The 15,904-nt window shown below is 35.9% G+C and overlaps 1 protein-coding gene across 3 annotated transcripts in view; it reads left to right on the forward strand.

Moving 5' to 3' along the window:
- The window catches only part of pde4ba (phosphodiesterase 4B, cAMP-specific a), a 162,329-nt gene that overhangs the window by 98,125 nt on the left and 48,300 nt on the right, over window positions 1–15,904 (forward strand). For all 3 annotated transcript variants that reach the window (XM_087784941.1, XM_087784942.1, XM_087784943.1), the window contains 4 exons: window positions 3,023–3,217; window positions 3,664–3,700; window positions 4,299–4,369; window positions 7,280–7,332. In XM_087784941.1, coding sequence (XP_087641067.1) covers window positions 3,023–3,217; window positions 3,664–3,700; window positions 4,299–4,369; window positions 7,280–7,332 — 356 coding nt within the window. The remainder of the gene's footprint in view (window positions 1–3,022; window positions 3,218–3,663; window positions 3,701–4,298; window positions 4,370–7,279; window positions 7,333–15,904) is intronic.

Below are 15,904 nucleotides of genomic sequence, written 5' to 3' on the forward strand. Positions count from 1 at the left end.
CGTACAGACCCCTGTCCTGTCCCGTCATCCATGATTGTCCTTTCAAACTTGTTCTAACCCTAGAAGACTGAATCTAATCATTGGGATTCTGCCCTAGGCGCTTCAGACATCTATGGTGTTTTTCCGTCAGTGCGCCGTGACCTATGATCTCTCTCAGTATGAGAACATCATTCTGTTTGTGACAAGAGGGCGCCATCTCTTAAAACATTGTTTATTAGTAAATCCATAAAATCACTGATGACTCTTGAGTGTTTCTTTTACGGTTGAAAAGTTCAGGATTTCCCTTCTTTGTTCTTCCCAGACCTCTGACTTTACCATGAATTACAGTCAGTTAATTTACTGTATATTCACAACCTCGTTGTTGGGTTTCAATGCAGCTGAAGAGCTTATGAAAAAGGGCAAACCTTTTTTTGTATATGAGAGCTCTCTATCCAAGACTTTGTGGGATTGAGAGTAAATATATGAAATCTATTTTAGGGACGAGACACGACCTTTAAAACATGTGCTTTTACGGTCAGACATGGTGGAAAGTTTAAGACATTTTTGGGATCGTGACCTTGTGTCGACAAGTCAAAACGGACTTTATCGAAATGATTTAAAAAACAATCTAGAAAAGGACAATATTTAAGGTTGGAAAATTTAGATCAAGAGCTCAAAAGGCAGGAGGAAAATTTGAGGGGGAGGTTGTTTCAAATTATAAGACCATGACATGAAGTAGTGAAAAGTACCATTTTGCAGACACCAAGATGAAGAGATTAATAGTCAAAATGTGATGAAGAATTAAAATCAGGAATCAACGGCAAACATCCATTTTGAGTTAGACTATCGTGACACCAAGACCAAAGCTTTAGGGGAGATACTAGCAAGGAGACACAATTTAAGGTCATGAAAATCAAAAGATTAATGACTAATGGGGGCTCAGTTGAAACATTTGAACCTCAGTATGAGTTACACAGTGGTTTCTCTGCAACAAGATGGTCCCACATAGAGATTGTTTACTTTTTTTTATAAACTTAGACTGAAATAGCATCTTGACATATCAAGAGTCGCATGCGACTATGACTTTTTAGAATGTTTTTTTTCAAATAAATCCAATTTCAGACGCTAATAATCAATACAAGATCAATTAAATACAGTCATTTATTTTCTAATTACTGGTACCGGCCCCCGGCCCTATAAGGCAGGTGATATTGGCTTTAAACTAAGCTACAACCTTCTTGAAACCAAGATGATTAGAATTTAAAAGTATAAGATGAGCCATAAGCGGGATTAAACCCAGGACCAAAACAATACCTGAAAGATAACGTATGTTAAAAAATGATTTATATATCTTTCCTGATTTTATTACACATGATTCTTCTTCTTCTCATTGGCATTGTTGCTCATATTTCATGACAATTGAATCGGAGAAGCTTCCCATCAGTAATTGTTGCTCTCGGACGTATCAGGAAAGTTGTGTGTCCGCTGGAGTGTGTGTATCCGCTAGAGTGAGTCTTGTTGGCACATGACGATGACGAAGCAGCATTAAGCTGGAGGCCAGAGGCGGAGGAGCTGAGGAGACACGCTTCACTCTCGGATTCAATATTCCTCATCCACTGATATTCAAGTGCTTTTATTTGATTGGCTATTCAACCCAGATTATCTATTTACATCCTCCGACAGTAGCCGCTTTAAATAGACTTGACTCTGCCCAAAATGTAGAGATCAACTTTTTTTCCATTTATTTGTGTACAGCGGTTTATAGCTGAGATATTATTTTTCCATTTCATTCCACGTGTTTATCCTTATATGTCCTCTCCAGTCTGGCCATGGAAAGCAGTGACTCTCCAGAGACCAGCGATACGTCATTTGTACTTCAACTGAAGTGCTATCAGAAATGTTAAAATAACATTTACAAAAACAAAACGCAAGCAATATTAATTTATGAAATATTTATTGTTTGTCATTATTAATCGAATAATGATTCACTCACCGGTGTCAATTTCTTCTATGAGTTTGTTGTTGTTTTTGGACATATAATGAGTAAAATGTAAAAACAAAACAAATAAACCTAAAGGTTATTGATGCATTCAATTTAGGATTTTTTTTCAGAAAACCCTTTCTAATGTTAGAGCTGTTTAAATAATGTTAAAATAAAGTAAATAAAGAGTTATAAATGTTCTGTTTTTATTTACTCTTGGGAAATGAATGGCTTGTAGCTCATTTCGTTCAATTTTTTAAACTATATACAGTATACTATATTTTGTTCCATATAAAGAATTCAATAATCGGCAGTCGTCCAATTTGAACATTTGCATCCATTTAAATGTCCAAGAATATATTTTTTAAAGTAATAGTTTATTGTTACCTTCAAAATTTGAAAACCTTTAAGTGACTTTTAAGAAGTCTTTAATTTCATCGCTAAAATGCAGTGGAATTATGCCACAGACAAACGTAACTCTATGTTGAAAAGAAGTGGGTTTTAATTTTGTGTTTTTACTGCCCTCTGGCTCAGCTCTTCTATTTCATGATGAAACAATGTGTCCAGCTCTAGTTGCAAAGTTTGTTTTACTTCACTAAAGTTTTGACGTCAAAGTTTTGGATGGAAACAAAATCCCGTGACCTTCATGTACAAGTCTTATGAAGCCGCCCTTCATTCATCTGCATGGTGCCTTCAAATCCTCCACTTGCCGTCAACAGCCTGTTCAGGGTTTGAGACGTTTTGGGAAAAGCAGAATATGCAATTAAGTCTGTCACCAAATAGTGTCGCCGACCTTCACGCTCATGTTTTGTGCAAACAAATGAGAGTTTGTGCGTCATTAAGCGTGTCCTAGTGTGTGTTAATGTTGACAAAACTCAAGCAGACGTGTTTAAATCTGCTGATCCAGCAACAGAAAACGACTCCTCGATCATTAACGTGGGTCACATGACTGTTCTTCGGCGGAAGCGGCGAATCAGCGCTTCTGCCTTTTATCCGTCATAAGTTTTCATGTATGTCAAGTGAAGAATCGAAACGTGAATGTAGTTTACTTTGTGTTCACAGTTTTGACGTGGAGAATGGCCCCTCCGCCAGCTGTAGCCCCCTGGACCCCCAGGCCTCCCCCGGATCCGGCCTGGTCCTCCACACCAACTTCCCGGGTCACAATCAGCGGAGAGAGTCGTTTTTGTACCGCTCCGACAGCGACTATGATCTCTCGCCAAAGTCCATGTCCAGGAACTCGTCCATCGCCTCTGAACTGTAAATACCAACACACGAGTTACTATACAACTACTGATCACAGCGTGAGGTCATGGGTTCAAAGTCCAGGTTCTTGTTGATGATTGTTGATCCACAATGTGTTGTTTCTTAAGTGTTACATGGTAGTAGTCATTACTCTAGGCTGCCTGAAACACTGCTTAAAGAACACACACATATTATGTCCAAAAACAAACTTATTTTGGTATTTTAGCAGCAATTTTGCAACACTTTTCTGAAAAATAACAGTCAGAAATGTTATTTTCCAACTTTATACGAACAATTAAACATTATCTAAACCTGACCTCTGCATGACCTTCACTAGGAATCTGATTTGACTTGAACATCTTGTTTTTAACTTCTTTTTTTTTAAGGTTAAAAACAATAAAAGCTTTTTTTCTCTTGTGACCGAAACACGTCCTAACATTCTGTTTTTTTCTTTTCCCCAGACACGGCGATGACCTGATTGTAACACCTTTTGCTCAGGTAGGTGTTTACGCTACTTAAAACAAATATTTCACTTCTAGAAACAAATATTTCAGTCATTCATAAAAATATGTTTCAATTATTTACTTGTTATTTACTACTCAATTATTTATTTAAATAACTATCTATGGGTTAAAATATTAGTTTTTATTTTATTGTTGGATGACGCATATAGTACATTGATTGATAAATCAAAATCAAATAGATTTAAAATTCTTTCAATTCAATTTACAAATAGAATAATGGATATAAGGTAAATTCAGAATTAAGAGTAATAATTACTTAATATAGAAACCCCATAATAAAATGAAATTAAGATGGACAGAATCCTTAAACATATTAATAGAAACTAAGGAGGTTATCTGCGATAAATAATTAAAATATTAGAATAATAAGGTAAATCAATAGTTTAATCATATAAAAGCCATTTTACTCTCTTCCATTCTATATTGGTTTTTATTTTTATACATTCAGAAAGAACCGATTTCTTTCATTTTTATTTCAAAGCATAATTTATTTCTGTTAAAACAATAATGTAATGTTGCCTGAAATACATTTCTAAATCTTGTACTTATTTCCACTTCATCTCATCTTTTAGGTTCTAGCGAGCCTTCGGAGTGTGAGGAATAACTTTACAGTGCTGACCAATGTCCAGTGTGCGTCCAGCAAGTAAGTAGAAAAAGAGTTTGTGTAGAAATGTATTTTCAAATTTCTCAAGATCGCATGAAAAAGAAATATCAAATTGAACGTCTTTACATTAGAGAACGAAAGTGTAATTTTCAAACTTGACCGTTAGATGGAGACATTGAGCTTCGACAGTCAAGCGATGATGTCAATGTGCTTCACGCAAAATGTTTTATTTGGACCTTAAAAATATCCGAGAGAATCTTCACGGACACCTTGAAATTATATTTACAGCTTAAAGACAAGACAATACAATGTTTAACAGGCAGGGACTGAGACAACATGTGCACAAATCGAGTGTGAAACGAGATGGTGACGTCAATTATTGGAGATACGTCATTTGTTGATAACAAAAATATATCAATTTTTTACACACCACTAGATGTCACTGTAATCCTGTAGAATATAATCAAAGGCGCTATAGTGGTACAAAACAACCAGTTTCTTCTCGAAAATGTCGGAACAAATGTTGGAACAAATGTTGGTGTTTTAATGGATTTAAATATTTCAAGTCCATATTACGTTTACTCAAATCATAAAAATATGGATTTTAATGTTAAATGGGAGCATCATTTCAAAATAAAAAAAAGGTTCTCAGGCCAGTGTAATAGGTTTCAAACACAATAGTTAAACTCAAGTTAACATGAAAATAGATTTAGAAGCCCTTCTCCTTCTGAGTGTAACTGAGTTTAAAACGATATATTCAGTTGACGGAGGAAGACGTCAATACCAAGTATGTCTCACAAACATCGAGAATATTGACACACTTTGAATCAGTTGATTGCAGCTCATGGTTACATGGTCCCTGAATGCAACACTTGCTGTGTGAGTAAACATCTGGACACATCCTTTGTGATCCTTCATGCATATATATATAATAACTTAATTAATTAATTATGATAGTGATATAAGTGAGTTTCCTGAGCATGATGCTACGTTGCTATGTGGGTTGGAAGGTCTTAACCACTGCAAATTCCAAATTGTTCATTATGGATCTGAAGAGCAACATCAACGTTTTATCCACTGAAAAAATATGATCAAAATTATCGATCCTGCTTTTGCTGGATTTAAGAAGCTGCTGTGCTTCAGTGAACCACATCCTAAAAAAATGTCCATATGTGTGATTGTCTGTCCAGGGTGTCCTTTATTTCTCACTTCAAATCGCTCCAATAGTCTCACTAGCTTAAAACAAAATTAAGGGAATTAGCAGAACAAAATAAAGTAAATATAACAACAGTGTGTAGTAACTGCTATAAACAGATGAAGAACTTAACAATACTATAGAAAATAATGATATCATAAATGTCATTGCGACTCTACCTTGCAAGGACTCCATGAAGAAAAAAAAATATATATATATTACTTTATTGTAATTATTTCCACTATCTTAACAGTTTATTTAAAATAAACAATACATAAAATCAGATTATATACCATTTCATAGTCAGTATAATTAATCAGAATAAATTCAATTAACATCACAAATATGTTGAAATTAAAAAAATGAACCATTTTACTTTTCTCTAAAGGAAAACAAGTGTCCTATTAGAAAAAAGTTAGTCTTCCTTATAAATAAATGCAATCATTGAACTCAAATATTATAAAAAGTAAAAAGTTGTAATTCTAATAGTTTATTTTTTGATTCCTACTGTTGCTTTCCTGCCCCCCTCCTCTCCACTAACACGCTGTGCATCATGCAGAAAGTTCACTTGTATTACAATGTTTGAAGAACTAACGGGTGAACAGAGAGGCTTCTAAAAAATGAACATTCATTCTGCTTTGGGGCTGTGTGACCACTGGCATCACTCGAAAGGACAAAAACTGGGTCACCAACAAACGGGCGCCGGTGTTAATGTCCGTGTAGAGCTCCCTGATGCAGGTTTATGTACAAACATGACTGTTGAGCAGGAGTCATCCCTCCATGTTCCTCAAGTGCTTGAGATCAATGACGAGAGCAAATACAGATATGAGGCGACGTTCACTCACTTCCTCGGACGCAGCCGAGATCCTCGTTTAGCTGCTTCAACGCTTCTTCTGTCTGCGCTGAATATCTTAAGAGTGTGACCTACTTACTGGGACGAGAGCAAAGCCAGTGCGTCTGCAGCAGTTATGACTCGTTCCAACAACACAACCGTAACAGGTTCATCTCTTCTTCAATGTCTCATCTTTATAGTTTACATTTAGAGTCCATTTCCTCACAATCATTTATTCTTATATTAACTAGTGTTTGAAATACAACAACTCAACGTCACATTTCTTCAGACAGTTTTTTAAAATAACAACTTTTTATCACTTTTTAATAATAGAAATTGATTTTAAATTCTATAATTTAACAGTCATGTTATATGACAAAATAAACCACTGCAACGTCGTAAAAAATAAATAAGTAATATAAATAAATAGTATACAGAAACAAATAACTTTATTTAAAAAAATGTTTTAGTTATTTCAAATTTGCAGATTTATAACCACACATTTATCTTCATTAAAATTAGTTCAGAAATGTACAGTCGATGTTTCTTTATCAGGTCACAACTGCAGGAAAACACAATTGCAGGAGCATTTTTCGACCTTTTAATTTAATTTAAACTTAATATGAAATTGTTACACACAAGTAACAACATAAACCGTAAGGAATTGTCATTTTGACTGTCCAACATACAAATCAATTGAATATATATTAAATAAAGTATATGTTTTAAATAGGAGTTATTTATGGAAAACATGTTAAACAAATGATCTGATGGGAAAATGCCAGGATTAGCCTTTGGCTACAACCTAGACACTGCTAGCGCTTTGCTGTTTGTCATTTATTACACACCATGAGATGAAAACATACGATCTACGGTACGATTCAGCATGAATGAATGTGTCTTTGTGACTCGTGTCTTCCAGGAGATCTCCTGCTGCTGTCACTCAGCCTCCCATCACCAGAGTTTGTCTGCCAGGTAGGAAAGTCTACTATGTACGTGTGACCCAGCATTCACTGCCTTCACGTATTTAGAAAAGGTTTTCATCGTCTAATAATGTCACAGGAAAACAAACGTGGGTTTTCCCTTTTTCCACTGATCGCGCTCAGTTTCAAACCTTTTCCTCGCAAACCTGTCTACGTGACGACTTTCACTTCCAGAAGACTTTGGTCTGCGTCTGAGAAGATGTTGCTTACTGTTTTGTCTTTGAGCTCATTAGGCTTGTTGAAAACTGCACAACGACACACACACATGCACACACACAAGTGAAACAATCTGATAAGAACTCTGAAAAACTCCCTTTGTGAAGACAGATTTTTTTCTTCTCAGAATCCTTTTCTTTCTAGAAATTGGTCAGTGATAATACAACCTTCTTTTAACTGCACACGTTTATCTCTATTCAAACTGAACCACTGAACCTCAGATTAAATTCTTCGAGAATATTGAATTGAATAATTGAATAAAAATGTACTTATTCAAAACCTTTGACCATTATTGTGGGTCATCAGCTCTGAGATAGGCCTCTACACCAATAGAAAAAGGGCAGGAATTTAGTTTATAAATTAATTGTTATTTAATTGTGTTTATTATTGTGTCCATTCATTTCACATCAGATAATAATAATAATACTTTAAATACACAAAATATGATTCATACATTGTGTCACAAGCAGACTTCTTCATCTCCTCTGTGGACTTATTTCAAACATTCCCACAGTTATCAACTGTTCTCGGGAAGTTCATGAGAATTGAGTTGGTTTTATGTGCGTACATGCGGTCGGGTGTTTCTCAAGAAAATGGGTATGAGGTTGAGTGTTCATTTTAAAGGCTGATTAAAAGCAGGGAGTTTGCATTTGTGGGTGGCGGTGAAGTTAAATGAGATTGTGACATAAAAGTGTCCACATGTTGTGTGTAAGACTCTGACGCGCGGGCAGGAGAGATGAACGCTCTCTAGCGACGGCAGGCTGGTACTGCACTTAAAGAGGCCTAAATAAATGACATTACCTTGTTTCTTCGGGTTGAGTCTTGTAGTTAAAGATGGTTTATTTAAAAAATATATATATATATATATTTATCTTAAAAGATTGCATCTGCATTATTTAACATGAAAGATGACGTTGTAATATATCTCTACAAACACTCAATACACCATGTTCTCCCCCACTTTGGAATAAACAAAGCTATCTCTTATCTCTAACAGGAAACTTTTTTACATGTGTTAGGGTAGATAATAATAATCATAAGCCATGTTATTATATGATTAAGTATTACTTTTTAAAAGTAGTTGTTAAAAAAACGTTTTAATTTTTTGTGCAGAAAGTAGTATACACACACATGTATATGTATATATATACATATTCTTGGTAAATATACATTTTAAGATTGAGTGTTGTTTTTATTGAATACCCGTGTCGAACATTGTTTTTGTTGTTTTATATACAACAATAAAATAAAATGAACATTTCATGAGAAATGATTTACAAAATATATTAACTATGATAAAAATATATCCTTTACTTTTTATGTTTTTTTTTGTTTGTTTTTTTTCACATAAATGCAGCTTTTTTACATTTTTGCGAAATTCTTGAAAAAAAAACCAAACACCGGTGATGTTATTATTGTATGTGTGTGTGCATGTGTGTGTGTGTTCGTTCTTGTGGCTCTGATTGACGTCAGCATGCCTGTGTGGCTTCTGTTGACTTCCTGTAGAAGCAGATGGACTTCGTTTTCACTTCCTTCTTCTGAACCGCAGCTTATCAGGTGCTTGTGCGTGTGTGTGTGTGTGTGTGTGTGTGTGTGTGTGTGTGTGTGTGTGTGTGTGTGTGGGGGTGTGTGTGTGTGTGTGTGTGTGTGTGTGCGGCCTCCACATCAAGAAATATGACATTTCAATGAGAACCTGCTTCACACATTAAGTTCTAGGTTTTCATGTGAAACAAAATGTATTTATTGTCTGACTTCAGACAGTTAGTGTGAGTGAGTATGTTTTCAGGAAGATTTATGATACAACTACTTTATTAACGTCATGCACATTCCTCAACACTTGTTAAAATGTGGACTGCTTTTATAGAAGGAATATAAACTGGAAGTTGAGATAATGACAAGAAGAATATGATGCCAATGGAGGTGCAAACAATAATTGATGATAATGACATATTAGATCATTTCTAAATGTTGACTTGTTTTCCATACCGACAAACATTAGCACTAGTCGTTCCTTTAGTATTGTAGGTAAAACTTGCAGAGACAGGAGTAGCAATTAATATGAGTTGTTGCTCTGAATCAAGTGTGATTGAAAAAAATTGAGTGTTAGCTTACACCCCAGCTCGGGCTCTGAGGTCTGTGGATCAGAATCTACTGTTGGTTCCTGAACACGGTTCAGGACCAGAGGAGAGAAATCCTTCCAGACTGTTGCTCCTAAGCTTTGGAACGATCTTCCTCTCTCTCTGTGTTTGATGATCTACTGACTCCTTCAAGAAGAATCTTAAGACGTTTTTATTTGTTCAGGCTTTTCCTTGATTTTCTAGAACTCCTGTGTTGTTCTCAGTGTTATCTTGATCTTTTAAAGTATATATTTTATTGAGTATTGTTTTGATTGTTTAAGCGCTTTTTGACCCTGGTCTGTAATAGCGCCATATAAATACAAATTACTTACTTACTTACTTGTTTTAAAAACAATTCAAAGTAGATTGATGTTCATGGTAATATCAATGATATTTTGACCTATAAAAATGCTAATGTTTCAGAAAAGACAAGAACTTAAACCAAGATAAATAATGTCAAAAATTATACAGAGACGTCCAATAGAAGTAAAACTGATGAAGGAAATACATTTGCTTGGTAAGTGTTTAATGGAGGAGAACAAATATTTGATAATTATTTAATATTAATTTTTCTGGAATGGAAAGACAATTACACAATAAGACTTTTTGGTAAATATACAGTTTGTTCGACCTGTTATTCAGACAGATATTGGTCCCTTGTGTAATTAAAGTTTGAGACCCAAGTTCTTAAGTAAAATATTTAGTGTAGTTCCACTTCAATGAAGATTTATATTTTACATTGAAAAACCAAGTGTCAGTTTTTCATGCGATAAAACTAATTGTGATGAAAGATAAATACATATTTGCGTTGTTATCCAAGTTGTCACAGCAGCTTCTGCTCCAACCTTGATGGTCCACATGTGTGTAAGGAGGACGGCGACACAATTATGTGGTCTCTTGGCTGCCATTTAGCGCGACTATCAAAGTCTGCTTACGTCAAATCTCTCATTGATGTCGCAGCGAGGTTCATCAGGTTCAGCCGACATCCTGTCGGAGCAGCTCGCCGCTCAGTTTAATTGTCTTTCTCTCATTTCACAAACGTGTGCGAGGTAACAACATTGTCGAGCGCTCACTTCCGAGTGCATCGTGATTCATTCCGTTTTATTATTCGGCTTCTTATTTATTCACCTGTTTGGCTTCGGGCAGAGGAAGAGTGGGAGGGCAGGAAGGTCAGGTTCCTGTTTTCCCGTCTCTCAATGTTGCAGCTTGACATGAGCCAGGAGGGACTGAAGAGTGTGTGTCAGCCCGCATGAGACAAACAGAAGACAAAAAGGACAAAAGACAGATTGTGTGTGAGTGCAAGCTTACACAAACACATTAATACTGACCTTGTTACACATGCGTGTCTCACCTTCTCATGGGGAGACTTGATTCACCCTTTTAATGGAGATCATTCAGTATTTGTCAAGTGCAGTAAACTAGATCATTACAAAATATCATGTCATGAAAAATACAATTTAATGAATCACCTCATCACCTTAATGAGCTTAACCATTTTTTCATGAAAACCTGATGTATTTTACGAAAAGAATATGTCTAAACATCAGCTTTAAAAGCTGCTGGTGTTGACTGTATCCTCTCGTCCTCAGTCATTGCCTGGATCTTGTGGGATTTCATGGCTCCTTTAGCTGCTAAGGACGTAATCTAGTAGCTTGATGTTACACATTATTGGAATACGAACTAAAAAATAACTATGATAACAATAAAATATCATTTAAAAGAAAAAAAAAAACACATTTTTTAGAATTTTTTTAAAAAACCCCCTCAGTTCTGTCAAATATCAAAGTATTGTAAAAAGAAAGTAGCATCATATTTAATTGTATCAATATTTTTCTAGTCCCCTAGAAGTATTAATTAAGTAATGTTAGGTTGAGCTTTATAAATATGGCCAGGGACAGAAGCATTGTAAGTTATATTTCAAATAATTGAAATATGCCTTTTCAAAGCATTTAGAGAAGCTCCTACGACCGTAAAATCACTTCTCATGCACACACAATTTAGCCTCAAAATAATTCTAACAGAAGAGAACACAGACACACACAAGCAAAAAAATATCTTAATTAGGAAGTTGGGGAAATTGTCTGTAGGTATGAGTGTGTGTGTGAACAGGTGTATGTCTTTGTGTGCCCTGCGTCAGACTGGTGTCCTGTCCAGGGTGTCCCCTGCCTCTCACCCGTAGAATCTGTGATAGCCGCCTTCCCCCTGCTTAATCCAAGAAAATGAATGCACAAATCAATGTCCTTTTCTGAGTATTTTTCCTGGATATTAGCATATACGGTAAATGGAAGAAAAAAGGAAGAAAATTCTATGTTCCCTCTTTCTTTTGGCTTGACTTCCTCTCACAACAGTCAATGTGGCCCTTTTGAAATGTTTTTGCCTGATCTATCATCATGTATTTAGCAAAGCTTGTTGTTCAAGATTTTGCCTTTTTTGCCCCCTTTAAAACCTGTAGCCTCATCTCTGTCTTCGCTTTCGATGTCATCGCTATTCTCCTCCGGACTCTTTTCCCATGAAGCCTCACGATACCATCTCTGGAACCGTCTACATTCCATCCCAAATGAGTGTGTTTATCGAGAGAAATGAGTTCTTATGTTACACATTCCTGCTGTGTTTGAGTGAATCTTCATGAAACCAAAGGCTCAGTCAATTATGACCTCATGGTACTGGGTTTGTTCTGGGCAAGTTATGTAACCTGGACCCTCTCCATCTGTCAGTATCGGGTCACACCTGTAACCTCATTCTCTTCAGGGGTGAGTGGAAACATCCATAGAGCTGCTGGTACGCTTGATTATACCTTTGTCACCGCCTCGTCTTCTAATGTTTCACCGGAGCTCTTCTCCCAGGATTATTGGTCCACGAAACCTCTTGATCACACGGGCGGTGGAAACTTTTATCAGGACACAATATGTTTTGGTCGACTTGGCTCTCAACCATGATCAAAGAAAGATAAATAAATGAACAAAGTGATAAACCTTGAGTTAAACGAAGTTAGGAAGGTCAGGTGAAGAGAGACCAAGGATGTTTTCAAATGACAGGTAATAGGAATTTATGAAGAGAACCAGGGAGGTTGGTCAAGATCTTTCCATGAACTTTGATGATCCACTTTCTATTTTAGATCCACAAATGGGGATATTTATCGTTAGATTAGCGGTTGATAATTGTTACTTCTGAAATATTGCCGAAGTACCAATTCAGTCTTTGCACTTCTTACGTGATGATGTCACATCCTGCAAATGCGAATTACATTTGAAAAGCTTTTTATGACTGAAATATCAACTAATTGATTGGAGGGCACCTTTTACCAGACATAAAACATTTATAAAAAATAAGTATCTGACATTGACGGCAAAGGACAAGGCTACCAATTGGCTGAGCCATGCCACATGCTACTTTTTCAAACTTACGAGTAATAAATAATAATAAATAACCAATAGTAAGTAATCAATAGATTTCAACATTTTTTCTTCTAAAATTTGCTATTTATTTTGTTTAATTGTTAATATTGTTGTTTTTAAGTAATGTAAGTAAGTAAGTTATGTGTTTAAACAGGCTCTGTGTCTTGTCTGGTTTACACTCTGTAAATATAAATATTTAAGCGGAGTTATGTAAGCATGTTACGGCATCCAAAAATAAACATTTATAAAAACATGTCAAATGTGTTGTAGATGAATAATTACTATAGGGATAAAAGGAAACCAAGTTAGCAGAACTAGTACCTTAGTGGTATCCGTACCGATTCCTATGTACGATTACTTATCATATAGACCAGGGGTGTCAAACTCAATCACACTGTTCTAGGGTAAAAATTATATATTTACCAAAATGTTTTCAACAGGAAGTATGAGGCTGTTTTCTTGGAGACTCAATCTATCTTAATAATCTCTGTGTTTGTCCTCTTTCACCAAACACTCCCATCAAATACCTCCAACATCTGCTGTAATTTCATTGTAATTCTATAATTGTTGAAATACATCTAATCTCTGTTACTTCTCTTATCTTGAACACTGGAATCTAGGGGTGTGTATTACAGGAATCTGGCGATATGTAGCATTGTCCAAGTACTTGACTCTGGTGTTGTAGAATTTACAGATCACATGACTTTTGATGAGGACGTAACTGATTATAATTGTTTGTTAACCAAAATATATTTAAACATCAGCTTTAAAAGCTGCTGAAGTCAACTGTATCCTCTCATCCTCAGTCATTTCACAGGGTTTCTACGTTTATTTAGCTACGGAGGATGTAATGACGGCTGCCATCTAGAGGCCGGAAGTTTAATTGCAACACAAAAAGGAACAAAAAGCGTGAATATTCGCATTTAAATTGTAAAAACTAGAATTATTTCATTCTACTCACACATCCATGAACTAGAGACCATAAAAAAATATGCTAACACATAAAATATGATCTGCAAGCCAAAAAATGAATAAATAATAATAGAATATATATATTTAAAATTATCCATACAGTGCTGTTGAATATCAATACACTAACCTGGAAAAGAATATTGCGATATATCCATATTTAACCTCTAGTGACATCTTCATAGGTCACAATATCAACATGAAAATGACTTTGAACTCACTCCTCCAATGTCTTGATTTCATGAGTGGTAAATAAAACATGTTTTTTTAAAAGGCGTTTGACAATCCCACATATGCTAGTGATAAAAGTGTTTTTTATTTGAGTCGTTCAGCCATGAGTACAAAACCGCAAATGAACTTTATCGAACTGTGTGTTTACCGATACGTTAAGACATGATTTGAGGCGCACCATACAAGGCTCAGCGTCTCACCCTGGAGTGAGTCAACGGCAGAGGTGGTTCACTCTCAGACGTCCTCCACAGCGGGATTAACGTTGCATAACACCTCATGAAAGAAAACAGACTTGTTCGGAGCATTAAAAACGGATGATTCCTCTTTGATTCATCTCACTGCCGGATGTGTTCATCCCATGTTTGATCTCCAGCTCTATCTGCGTGATGAGTGAGCGGCGCTCGACTTCGGACCTGTGCGTGCAGGAATGTAAGGAAAGATGAAGCGAGGGGAGGCAGGGAAAGGGGGAGACGTGGAGTGATGGGGTGAGAGGACGGAGGAGATTACAGACGTCTGAGAGAATCAGACATAGTTTGGGTTTAATTAAAATGTTGATCATGCTACCAGAGGTGAGTCATGTGGATCTTTCAATCGGAGAGCGTAGTGGCCAAAATAAGAGAAAGGTTTTAGGTATTTAATATTGTATGTTTATGGATTAAATTTGCTGATTGATGACGTCTTCAGTTAGTCAGAGTGAGTCACTGCTCAGTGTTAGCACACCAGCTAAAACAAGCATGTCCAGAGTGCCTCCCAGGGCCTTTGGTGTCATTAAACTGTATTTCTCAACCAGAGAATGTAAAATAAACAATATCTTGCAAAGAAAAACTGTTGGAAGTGTCGCACATTCATTTATTACAAGCTACATTAGTCAAACAAAAACACAATAAGGCAAAGTGGCAAATTTATGTTGCTCTTAAACACTATATTTTTCCTTGAAGACACATTCAATTTTAAGACAGACTCAATTTCGTTTGATACCGATACTTAGCTGCTAAATATTTAGTACCATTTAGAACACCACTCTTTTTAAAATGTAATTATTAATTCATGTATTCATTCATCTACTGTTTGATCCCTTATGAGGGTCATGGGGGGCTGGAGCCTATCCCAGTTTCTTAGGGCGAGAGGCGGGGGACACCCTGGACAGGACACACAAAGACATACAACCATTCACACACACACTCATACCTTTATTTATAATCATTACGTGATTTGATAAGGTTATAATACTTTTCAAAATAAGACTTGTATCCAAATACAACAATTTAAGTATCAATACTTCTTCGAGGTTTTATAATTTAGACACATGTAGTTTTAAATTTCAATTTCTAAGAAGACTCTTAGTTTGATGTCACTCACCACATTTCGCCTCTTTTTCTACGTAAAAGAAACGTAGCTAAAAAAAAGTTGTTTCTTAGAACAGCTATCGTCAATATCTGGCTTGTTCTGCTGCAGCCCATCGAGATAAGAAAGTGGTTACACTTGAACATGTCAAGTTAGATCTGACGTGTCTTTGGTAAGAATATAATAAGTTCATTAATGAACAGTTCTTGTGCATGGATCAGATATATTTACTTCTTCCCATTTTGGTCTTCAAAAGCACCTGATCATGTCATGTGTACTGCAGAGCCTCGCG

Source organism: Callionymus lyra, chromosome 2 (genome assembly GCF_982586985.1).
Source record: "Callionymus lyra chromosome 2, fCalLyr1.hap1.1, whole genome shotgun sequence".
Classification (NCBI taxonomy): Eukaryota; Metazoa; Chordata; class Actinopteri; order Syngnathiformes; family Callionymidae; genus Callionymus; species Callionymus lyra.